The following is a 13151-nucleotide window of genomic DNA, read 5'->3' on the forward strand; positions in this document are numbered from 1 at the left end:
ACTGTTTAATTTGGCTTGTGTTGCAATTTTAAAACCTAAATCTCTACTGTGAGAGATGAAGTTGTGTTTAGTCCATGAGCAAACATCCAGTTGTTTTTCTGTCATATCTTTCAGTGAATCTGATTTCCTGTTCTCAAGTGATTAATTGTGGTGTATGATTGCACAGACCCTCACATATACATGCACAGAATCCTTTATTGTTACAATACAATACTGGAGCCTTTATCATAACAGGGCAGTCCCACAGTCTCTCTCTCTCTCCATTGCTTCACCCTCCTGTTGCTCTCCGTTGCCTCTCTTAAATCTTCCTTCCGGCAACGATCACATGTCTGCTCACAATTCCCTTCACCTGTTTTGGCTCTTGAATCAGCTAGTACTCATTGGCTCTTGAATCAGCTGGTACTCATTAGGCCACACCTCAGGGTAACCACAAGCAGCATTCCTAACTGAGAGCTTTTACATTTTGATGTTTACAGTTTCCTTACAGAAGGGACAACTAAGCCAGGTGTTCAGGTCTTTTCTCAGGCGTATGTACACGCCTGCTAGTTCTCAGCGCACAGGCCAAAGTCCTACCTGATCTTGGCCAAAACTCCTGATTCCACAATTCTTCTCCACAATTAATATTATTCAAGGGGCTGATTCTGAAGTGTTATCAGTTTTTGTTCAATACGGGAGGCTAATGGGTGGATAGTAAAGAGAAAGGGAAGATGATTCATGTCACTTATTTGGTTGCTGTATCTTTTATTATTTAGCAACCCAGATCAGTCAGAGAGCTACTGGAAGTTGCACTAGGCAGCTTATAACTCATTCAGGGGTATAGGAATCATAGCAATACATTTCAGCTTTTCTATTCTAGGCCATGATCTACAAGGGCTAGCATACAAGAACTACACAATTTTTGTTTCACTCAGAATTTTCTTGACACATTAATTAACCACTTTTGTTCTGCTCTAAATAAACTGCTTAAACATCGTTCACATATTACTGTGTGTAATCAGCTCATTTGGATAGTCACGGAAAATTCTCCATTCCTACGAGTTTGGAGTTAATCAATTGAAAAGAGATTTTATTTTATTCAGTAAGTAAGAACAGTTAGTAGTTGCCAATTCTGAAATTTTCAGTAGAACAGTATGGTCTGCAACAGCAGCATGAAAATGAAATAAAGGTAAATGGAGATGTATTTGTAAAGGATATTAAAATGAATCCATTAGGGGTCAAAGCAATCACTAAATTGATTAGAATAGAGTACTTAAAGAGATTTTTCTGAATCAATAATTATTATGGAATCATCAAATATGTATGCGTTCTTACGAGTAATTGAACCATTGTCTTGTAATTTATACCAATGTGCATCAAAAGAATGCTCAAAGAATTCCAAAAGGAAAGTTTTTTTTCCTCTGTGTTCCAGCTTATGGCTAGGTGAGGTTTTCTTCCATGTAGGGCACATAAATTTTACCTGCAAGATTCAGAAGCATGATGGTGCCATTTTTTGAAGAAATAAAAATTATACTTTACTTCCTGCATTCTTCAAATGTTGAATACAGTCAAGTACCATGGAAGAGATTCCTTTTTCTACTTTTTTTTTTTAACCTTTGGGAATCATATTAAAATTGTAATTGAAGGTATATAGGAGCCACAACAAGAGAAGCTGTACAGAGAATGAAAGAATGCAACGTATTCTGCATCCTAAGCATGTTTCTGTACCTTCAAACTTTCTGTCTCTAAGTTTTTGCCCACCAAAAGCCTTCTGAGTGGCTTTTTCATTTCTGGTTCATGCTGGTTAAGTCAAAACCAAAGAATTTTTCCAAATTAACGCAAGCTCTACATCTTTTTTTTTTTTTTTTAGCAATGCCTGGTATATCATAGGAATTGCAATAATACAAATAAATAAAAATGAGAGTTTTCCATATTGGAAAAGTTTTGATTATGTCTACAGCAGGGTTTATGCAAACTGTAAGAATGATCTGAGGAGTGACCAGGCTGGTTACTTATCAGTATTATGTCTTCAGCATAAACAATCCAAGAAGATGTAGTCAGATTAGAACACAAGAAAGTATTACAGCAATAACACAACTATGGTTTTATCTGAGAGAATAAGACATGCTCTATATGGTGTATATGGGAAATTTTATATTTTAAAGTTCCTTAATTTAAAATGACACATGTAGATTTTCTTCAACTTCTGCTTAGATTATTTTCATTTTAGTTTTTCTTCTCTTTTTTCATCCTTTTTTTCCCATTTTACAATCTCATTCTTATTAATATTCTCATTGACTGTTTTTCCAGTATTATACAACTTCTGTGTGTGTATAAACAAGCAAAAATACTTCTGCCACAGTGCTGTAATTGTCTTCATCGGCTACTGTTCTCACAAATTCAGGACAAGATGTTTCGGTATGGTAATTTAAAAAAAAAAAAAAACAACAACTTTTGCTTTTTCCAAATGAGAAGGCAAAGTGCTTGTGTGGCAATTGCAGAACTGAATCATTTGGGTTCCAGTATTTGAAGCATCATTTTGTAATACAAACCTAACATAAAAAGAACAGAATAAAGTACAAAGTGAATTACATATCATTCTGGATTATTACCTATGTATAACAATTGTATAAGAAACAGATATTTGAGTTTCTGACATGTGAATGATCCAGTACATGAACTATACACACTCTCCTCTAAAAGGTCTGTTGATTTTCATGTTCACAATAAAGTAAATAATTATTTCATGCTGCAGATTAAAAATTAATTAGAGAGCAGCAAAGCCACATTTCACAATGGAAATACAGCTGGTCATGCTCCAAGGTCTCATTGAAATGAGATGTAGACTAATATTTAATAAGAATATTAGCTTTTTTAAAAAATAAAATACAGTTCACAGTCAGGCACTGAAGAGGTGTGAACTGTTTCATGTATCCATCTGGCCATGTTGACGGACTGAATAGTTGCCTCCAGTCAGATTCCATTAAATTATTTTATACCTTCAAACATCAGTGCCATGTTGGAAATCAGTAGGCACATCCTCTTAGAATCATTCAGCGAAGTGGTTAAAGAATGACCTAATAATCTGTGTGGATCTGTAAGAGGCAGACTTTGCAGGGCATGGAACAAGCATTTTGGCAAATCTGTTTCAATTATTGGTTTATTGGTGTGCTGTCTCTCTGTCTATGCAGAGATCCAAAATCTTGAGATGTTAAAGTTTCATCTTCTGTGAAATTAAATTATGCTTATCGCATATAAGCCATAAGCCAAAAGTTTAGGTTTTATGTTTAGGTTTTGTGTTATTCATCACCTAAATATTAACAAATATTTTGGAATCTTTGGTTCTAAGTAGTGCTTAGGTACCATGATGAATGGCCCTATTTAAAATACAGGGATAGACAGAGTCCGGAGAGGTACTACCCTAGACCCTCACCATTTATCCAGTCCTAAAGTGGTTTTCTGTTTTGCAGAGTGAATTCCATTGAATAACATTGATTTCCTATTTCAATAAAGGGAACTGTCATCCAAAAGGTGGATGAAATATTAAGGCTCTACTAGCTAATTAGATAGATAGATAGGTAGATACACAGATAAATATTGTGGAAATAAAAAACCCAATATTGTCTTATACAGGCTGTATTTAATTTTGAAAACTAAATAATTCTCAGTTTAATCTTATATATGTGGAAAATAAAATAAAATTCTTTTTAGATTTTAAGAACCATGGAAAAAATCTATTTTTACTATGTTAATATATTCTGTATAACCATTCATTGCGTGTGAAAACACGAAATCCATTTTATGCCCCAGTAATTCTGAAACACCTGAACTCTTCTCCCTCCACACACCACCTGAAAATTTGCAAGACTAAGCATCCCTTTAGGGCTGGGAATGTATTTGCCAGTTTCAGCCCAGAGGGGATTGTAACTAGCATTGTAAAGCCCTGATGATAGTTTTGTAATGGAAAGCCTGAAATAACCTCAAGTACCACCTCACTAATGTGATTCTATAATACATAACCAGTCTAATTTGAAACTAAGAGTCAGTTATCAAGGAATACATTTGTAGAGTTAATATCGTTAACCTCTTAATTTTCCTCCTCTCTTGGATTTGAATTAGTTTCCTTTCAAATAAAATCCACTGATGAGACACCTAATGGTTTTCTACTTTAATTTTGCTGTTCTGATTCCTTTACAGCTGTCCCCCATTGTCTTGATATTTAGCCCGCTTGCAGAGTCCTTGCAGTGAAATCATTATGCAGATCAAAGTATAGTCCTGATGTCCGAACTCTTCCAACTATATTAGCCTCTTCATAAATTGATTAGGAAGAGCATTGCACAGGAAATGACTATCAACATGGCTTACATTACAATGTGTTGTTTGTCATCTCTCTGAGTGTACGTAAACACTTGCAGCCCTGTGAGTTCCTTAAAAGTAGTTTGAGTCTTACTAGACACTGACAGTGTTGCCATGGAGTCATACTTAGATTTCACAGCAAAGCTGAAACTGATTTCCAGATAATAGTTGAGTTAGAAAACAGAGAGAAAATGAGGATGAGTAAACAAAATTCCAAACTGCCTGTCATTAGATTTAACACCTATTTCTTCTGTCTTTCTATATCTGTTACAGATGTAATAGTGATGTTGTTTGGGGGTTTGGGTTTTTTTAGAGGGAAAAAATATAATTAAGAATTCAGAATGGGGATTATTCTTTCAAGGAAAAGAAATCAAGTGCTATACCGCATTATTCTCATTTGTGTGGAAACAATGAGGTCTTTTAATATGTGAATCTCCTTAATGGTTCTATCTTGAAATTGTGCCTGTATAGGGGATAAAAGCTCTGTTATTGCTTCATTAGCCTGCATCTAGCAGTTACGTTTCCCAAAGCAATTTGCAGCATCCTCTTCCTTTCATTGTCACATTTGATCATTTTAGAATTTGCTCTGAAGACACAACAATGTCCTTATGTGTGAATTTCAGGGTATAAGCCAGTACCTTCAATAATCTCTGTAAGAAACTTAATCAGAATCTGGCTGATAAATGATACGATCAATGCAACAAAATTAATCCATAGTAGACCTGCATAATATACAGAAGATTACATTTTCTGTGCCGGTTAATGTCCTATAAATTCCTGCTTTACTTGAAATGTATTATTAAACATTTTTGTTATTGTTGTATGTTATCATGGTATGATGCTTTAAAGTATGAAACACAATTTTATTTGATTTTGTGATTTCTCTTACTAGTGGCTAGCATTCAGAAGCTTCCTGCTGCATCTGTTTTAACTGACATCAATTTCCCCATGAAAGGAAGAAAAGGAATGGTTGATTGGGCACGAAACTCAGAAGACAGGGTTGTCATTCCAAAAAATATCTTCACCCCTATGTCAACAGGTAAAGAAGCATATCAGCATGTTAATTTTGTGTTAGCTTTAACAAGGGAACTCAGAATCTTTGTCTCATAGGACCACTGTACGATATAGAAGTGATTATTTTATCCATCTTCAAAAGAAATCCAGTACCCACAGCTTATCCCAGAGGGAAACGATGGGGCTTAATTTCAGCATCTTGAACAAAAAGCGCTACAGAAGTTCTAGGCATTATTTTCTATGTTGAAGAGCTAATGCTTAGTTATTGTGCACGGGATTGTACCTGTGGTGGTATGACATGACCTGAAGTGCAGCTCTGCTGAACCCCCTGAAGCTGCTCTACTCGAACAGACTGGGCCATTCCAACAGGTCACCTAACTTTTACCAAAGGTTGCTCAGCAGCCAAATTACCCTGGCTTTAGATACAAGTTACAAATACCGTTGCAGTGCAGATCTCTGACATTAGAGAATTTAGTTGCTAAGCATTAAACTCTGAAGACAATCTTTCAGGATACTTAATTATAAAGGTAAATGACCTAGCATGGATGTCAGTACACAATGATGGATTTTTTGAACATGTGATTTTCAGTGGTTTAAATCTTTTGATATATTCCTGACAGTGCTACATCTTTATGAGAGACTTCCAGCATATAATTCAAAATTATGATGTTTTATTTAAAATAAAATTTCTACTAGAAATATAAATGGTATTCACAGTTTTTTATGCTGATGAAGGCTTGGGAAAGAGAGTTTTAAAATCTTTTTTTCATTACTTTTTTCAGAACTAGATGAATCAACTGTATTTGTACTTGGAGCAGTTCTATACAAAAATTTAGAACTCATTTTGCCCACTTTGAGGTAAGAAATTTCATAAATACAATATGAATTAAACTATTTTGAGATAGTAACTACACTACATGTCAGGATAAAAGCAGACAACCAAGACTGCTTGCGTATTGGTATTGTTGGATTTTTTTTCCTGTTATTTAAAATATATGTGTGTATATTTGTCTTTCCTTCGTGCTTAGTCATTTGTATGATGGAAATAGCCTTTTTATCAAATTGACTTAATTTATATTTTATGTAATCTATAATAAGCTTAATTACAGAAATGTTCTACCAGAAGTATGCACACTGATGTATATTAATGCTCAGGCCACTTACACTTGTGCTTCAGACTGCTGTTTGTCCAGTTAGTACAAGTGATCTAGTGATTACATCATAACCTGATGTACTAAGGTTGTCTGCTCTACTTCTACAGAAGTCTTTAGTAGTAGTTTTCCAAGTACTTTTTCAGTGCAAGCTGTATTCAGAAGGGACAGCAGAGCTATAGAGAAGATCCATTTTAGAAACAAGACATGCATGTGCCTGAACAGCTGTGGTATGTCAGTTACAAGGGCCATACACATTCATAAAGAAATAGGAGGGTTTCTTGTTTCACTTTTCCTTTCTGTACTCAGTAACAGACAATTTGGAAATAAGCATTTCCCCCCCCGCCCCCCGTTCTCAAATTACTGGTTAAGATCATTTAATGGTCCATTAATACTATCTTATTTCACATGATCCTGTGCACCATTGGTCTACTAACGTCCTTTTACAGTAAAAGAAATGGGTGCAGATTGTGTCATAATAGCTGCTAATGAATTCACAATAATTAGAAAGGATAGTAATTAGGAAGACACCAGATAACTTTCCCTACTGTATTTAACCAAAACTTCAGGATTTGAAACAACAGGTTTTTGCCAAAATCCATTTGAAAACAAAAAAGATGCAGTTCTAAGAAAAAAAAAAACACAACACTTCCCAGTGAAGTTGCAGTGCGCTATGCAATGAGTAGCTGCAATATAGGGGACAGAAATCTCTCTGATGTAGAGTGCAATTTGAACAGTGATGTCCTGGCAGGACACCTGGAAGCCTGGGGAGTGCTGGTGAGAGCCGTCTATGCTTAAGGCGTGGTATAAATGAAAACTCATCCACTTCTGAAATGTCACTAAGCACTTTCCATTTCTTGTGCCAGTTCCTGAAATTAGCCAGGAAGGGAGAGATGTTTGTGAGAGATATTTTTTCTTCTCTTCTCCCGTATTCAAAGAAACAGAGACAAATGTCTACTATAGTCAGTCCTTTTTGGCAGAACTTAGAGGCAATCTGCCAATCCTAGGAAAGCATCGAGGTGGCCATGTACGTTTCAGAGCCTTATATTGTAAACCACAATCTCTGATCATGCCTTTTCAGCTCTCATAGGTCAATAGTTTTAATTTACAGAAAACAAGTGTGAACCTTGAATGCTGTATATTTGCTTATAAGAAAAGCCTTTCAGGGCTTTTCATCCATTAGAAAATTGAGATTTATAAGTCTTACTAGATTTTCGCTAGAATCAATAGCATCCCAGGTAGTAGGAATACGGGCAGAATAGGGACATAAAAGTACAGCAACTTAAGTACTATGGACCATGAGAAAGTGCATCTCAGTTCCCAAATTTTTTGCTTTTATCTGTTCTACTTTCAGCTAATTACTGATTTACACAGCAAATTTGACCATTTCTCTATACAATTCAGTTCATAGAGAGATTTTGTGAGCTTCTAAAGCCAAATGGTCTAATAATCCATGTATATCTATTCATGAATGAAGTCTTTAGAAATTGAAATATGAAGATATGCCACTTTGCCTCTGAATATGTTCAGTATTATTTGAATCCAATTCTCAGCTGCCCAAGAAAAGGAAACGAGCACTATTACTTTCTCTTATGTATGTGAATAACGAGTAAAAGTCATTATTAATCTGTGATATAAAAATATAACACATATTCCCCAGTACTTCTAGTCTCTTCTTTGTTCAGAGTACAGTGCCTCAGTACTTCTCTGCACTTCTTTAATATTTATAATGAAGTTATACTGAAACTTTTACGCTTACATCTCTTACCTCATCAGGAAGTCTTTCACACTGAATTTCTTTGCCCATGGCAGTCATATTCAAAATTTGTTCTCATGCGCTTAAAATAGTCCCTCAAAGGTAGCACAATTTCAAACTGTTTTCATAGAATCATAGAATCATTGAACAGTTTGGGTTGTAATGGACCTTCAAAGATCATCTAGCCCACCCCCCCTGCCATGGGCAGGGACATCTTCCACTAGATCAGGTTGCTCAAAGCCCCGTGCAACCTGATCTTGAACACTTCCAATGATAGGACATCCACAGCTTCTCTGGACAACCTCTTCCAGTGTCTCACCATAAAAAATTTCTTCCTTATGTCTAATCTAAATCTACCCTCTTTCAGTTTAAACCATTGTGCCTTGTCCTGTCACTAACGGCCTTGGTCTCTGTCTTTCTTATAAGGCCCCTTTAAGGATTGAAAGGCTGCAATAAAGTCTCTCTGGAGCCTTCTCTTCTCCAGGCTGAACAATCCCAACTCTCTCAGCCTTTCTTCATAGGAGAGGCGTTCCAGCCCTCTGATCACTTTCGTGGCTCTCCTCTGGATGTCTTTTAAGAGGTCCATGTCTTTCTTGTTCTGGGGACCCTACATTTGGATGCAGTACTCCAGGTGGGGTCTCACCCCACTCTAGGAGCAGAGTAGAGGGGGAGAATTGCCTCCCTCAACCTGCTGGCCACATTTCTTTTGATGCAGCCCAGGATACGGTTGGCCTTCTGGACTGCAAGCGCATATTGCCGGCTCATGTCCAATTTTTCATCCACCAGTATCCCCAAGTCCTTCTCCGCAGTGCTGCTCTCAATCCCTTCATCCCCCAGCCTGTATTGATATTGGCGATTGCTTCAACCCAGATGCAGGACCTTACACTTGGCCTTGTTGAACCTCATGAACCTCATGTTGAACCTGTCAAGGTCCCTGTGGATGGCATCCTTTCCCTGTAGCATATCAGCTGCACCACTCAGCTTGGTGTCATCTGCAAACTTGCTGAGGGTGCACTCAATCCCACTGTCTATCTACGTAATTGATGAAGATATTAAATACTTTTGAATGCATTTGATGCATTCAAACCATTTTAATGTTCATTCAGATGAAATTCTGAATGGGAAAAAAAGCTGCAACTGTGGTTAGTGCTGAATTTGTTGAGCTATTATACTCTTTGAAAAAATTAGAACTGCAATGCAGGTTTTAAAGGAATATTTATTATGGGGTGGTTTACCATTTTACACTTGTTCAGGTACATGAATGAAGTGAAGATTTCTGTACATCCCACTGCATTTGGAAAAGGTTTATTTTTGTTTGCTTACATTTTGCAATGAAAAACTATCATCTTACATTGGTTTATATTAATTACTATTTGTACTAATCTTATTTTAAGCATATCGTGATAACCATTTTAGTGCTGAACATAGTGAAATGCTTCACCGCAATAGTATTGTGTATGGAGCAAACACTGTAAAATGTGAAGGGAGATAACATCATCTAGTTTTTATATGATACCTAGAAGTGTGGTAGCTACGCACAACGTATGAATTAAAAAAACATTCTGGATAAGCATCTTATGTGATGCTGTTCTAAATAAAATGACAGTTGACAAAATATGTTAATGGTGGGTATAAAGATACACAAAACAATAAACCAAGGTAAAATAAGTAAAATGGGCTCATGTTTAAGTTCAAAGGCCACATCATTTATACCTTGACAACCTGATAAAAGAGGTGATTTCTACTGGCTTCAGTTAAATATCCAGAAAGCTTTACCACTTTCTATGTGATTTCAGTCCTTGGCTTTACAGGAGTTAGGGTGAGAGTAAAGTAAATATTTGATTGTATGACACCTGTTTTTTGTAGTTTTCAGAAGAACAAAGGTGACACACATTCCCATACATTCCTTAATATCAGCACTAAAAGGTATGCAAGCTTCTGCATCATCACAAGGAACTTCTTTGTTTAAAATAAACAAACAAATAAATAAAAAATAACTCAGTATATCTTTAGGAAAAATCTTTCAAAGCACCTAATCGCAGAATCCCCATCTGGTACATCACAGGTGTTCTTGGGTAAAATGAGGATTTCATTATCTAAGACAGCCTATACAATATATTTTTACTGGCATAGAGTCTGTTAAAAGTAAGTCTTGTAAACACCGTGTGAGATGAGAACTTGGCAATTACATTAATATAGAACTTTTTGGACAATGTGTTTAATCCTAGTGGTACATGTATATTATTCAATGAATTTTGGCAGGACTTTTTAAACAAGAGATTAGGGAAAAGAAAAGAAAAGTACTTTATTCTTCCTAATAAAAATAGAATTTTTTTTTTCCATACACAAGAAAATAAACTTCATCTGATTCTATTTCCTAATATGCTTTGCTGCACCGCACTGTTCTTGTAATGTCATATGGATTTTTTTAAATCATATATTGAAATATTGAATATTTTGAGCACTATAGACTGAATATTATTTCCACAGCTCTTGCATCCCTGAACACATTTATATAATTGTTAGGTTCACAGAAAATTGATTCTCAGTATAATACTCATCTAAAAGATATTATATATAACTCCTCTCCTGGGCACTTCAAAGGAATACATTGCATACTCTAAGATAGTTTTTAACTTTTCCTTTAATAAATAAGAACAAATAAAAAATCAATGTTTTTGCTGTAGCAAGCTTTTTTTCCCGTCACTTAAAACAACCACTATACTTTTCCTGCTATAATTTCCTGCACTGAAATGTTCTCTTTCCCCATTTGAAACATCATTCCTAACTCCCTCCTTCGGGTGCTGTACAGCCAAAAAGGCCTTTAAATTTCCTAAGGTCAGCTTTGTTAGACTGAGGACAGAGTACCTCAGGCAGGCTTTTACTGCACAGCATTACTGCTATAGCATCCGTAATTTTTCTGTAATGTATACAACATTTACACACTGAACTATAACTTCTTTCATCCTGTCTTGAGGTAGCAACATGCCTTATTCATAAGTTCATTTTTCTTGAGCAACATAGAGTCATTCTAAAAAGAAAAGAAAACCTGAATTTCATAGCACATAGAATCAATATGCATATCCTTACATAAAAGAATACCCTCAAAATGTATATACAGATAGAAAAAGAGCTTAATAAAATAATATTTAAAAGACGTGTAGATGAGGCCCTTAGGGACATGGTGTAGTGGGCATGGTGTGTTGGGTTGATGGTTGGACACGATGATCTTAGAGGTCTTTTCCAACCTTAATGATTCTATGATTCTATGATTCTATGATTCTAACTCTATTTTGTTAATATTTTTATTAATTCAGATCAGAAGAAACACTAAGACAGCAGCTCTGGAAGCTCTTTTTGAGCCTTTACTAAATCAAACTTTGTTATCTTAAATCTTCAAGGATTTATTCAACCATAGTTCCCAAGGAATTTAATATATTTTTTGAGTAATTGATTTCAAAATTTGACCTTGATGTGCATTTTTCTGGACAGTCAGCGGAGCACCATCCTGTACAAGTTCATTTCTCATTAAAGATGAATTTTAGATTTTTTTTTTGATGAAGGAGAAAGAGGTAATGGTGAAGTCATTCTCCACCTGTCATAAAAAATCTGTAAGATAATGTACTTGCCCAAGAAGTGTGAGATAGGTCATTCCCATTCTATGTCATTCCCAGTATGAACAGGGACTGAAACCCACATACTCCATTTCCCGGGACGTTTTGAAAAAGCTGATTACTTAAATTCCTGAATAAATGTTCTCAGCACTAAGCTGTTGTTTAAAAAATTATCTTCAACAAAGATATCAATGGCGTTGCACCAGTGGTTTTGAGGGAAATTCTTGTGACTACAATGCTTTAAGCTTTAATTCAGTGGCATCTTAACGTGTTATGTGAGTTTAGAATATACTTGCCAGATTGCTTTCTTCCAGGGACTCTCTGAATAGTTAAATATGAGATATGCAACTCAGCCCAGATAGGACAGCAATGAGTGATTCAGATTTCATTTCACAGCGATATAGCCAGTTACATTTATTTTCTGGTGAAAGTGTCTACTAAGGGCTCTTGAGAACGTAAGTGGATTGGTAGGGTTTTAATGAGTCTGAGGCAAAATTTATGTACTGAGGTTACAGTCTAGGCATCTTAAGTGCTCTTTTGGATCTCACCCTAGAACCATCAGAACTGTACCAAAATTAGATACAGCAAGGAAACATTTCTCAATCACAAAGATTGACTGATTTATCAAGTACTTAAGTATCAGTATGTACATTAGCTTCTGTGAATTTCCAAAATGGAAAAAATCTTTTAATAGCTAGTAAGCTCTATTTCCACCTGTCGTGATCTGTTAGAGAAATCAGTTTTGTATTTATCTGGAGTTTTGTTTTTTTTTTTTTTTTAATTATGCCTTAATTGGGAACATTTATAGATATTCAGCTACTGTATGTACAGTAAGGTACCGTCATTACTCCCCCTCTACAGTTCACCGAACATTAAATGTTAGGCTGATAGAAAGATATATTTTCGTCAACAATGTGTGAGACTTTAAAGTGCAACCAAAGGGAAGAAATAGGAATTAAGTAAAATAGAAAGCCACTTCCATTATATGATTTGGTTGAGTAAAATTGGACTAGAATTCACACCTTGCCCCAGAAGAATTTCCTTCCTTGTGCTGAGTAAAGTACCCGCTGAGTTAAGTTTCTATTCCTGTAGCCATGGCAATTCCTGTTTCAGTGATCCAACAAAGTGGAATCCTCCCCTAAATACCATTTCCCTAGAGAAAATAAGTAATTAAATAACAACGACAACAGAAGAACATTTATACTGTCTATTATAAATACACCTAAAGTGCCTAGTTTCTTCTTTGATAACATCTACCTGTGAATATGTCTTTCTGTGAGGTTT

At 35.6% G+C, this 13151-nt stretch overlaps 1 protein-coding gene across 1 annotated transcript in view; it reads left to right on the forward strand.

The window, feature by feature from the left end:
• Positions 1-13151, forward strand: part of ADGRB3 (adhesion G protein-coupled receptor B3) — a 489232-nt gene that overhangs the window by 275582 nt on the left and 200499 nt on the right. The window contains exons 13-14 of the mRNA XM_075145284.1: positions 5225-5371; positions 6129-6204. Coding sequence (XP_075001385.1) covers positions 5225-5371; positions 6129-6204 — 223 coding nt within the window. The remainder of the gene's footprint in view (positions 1-5224; positions 5372-6128; positions 6205-13151) is intronic.

Source organism: Calonectris borealis, chromosome 3 (assembly GCF_964195595.1).
Source record: "Calonectris borealis chromosome 3, bCalBor7.hap1.2, whole genome shotgun sequence".
NCBI lineage: Eukaryota > Metazoa > Chordata > Aves > Procellariiformes > Procellariidae > Calonectris > Calonectris borealis.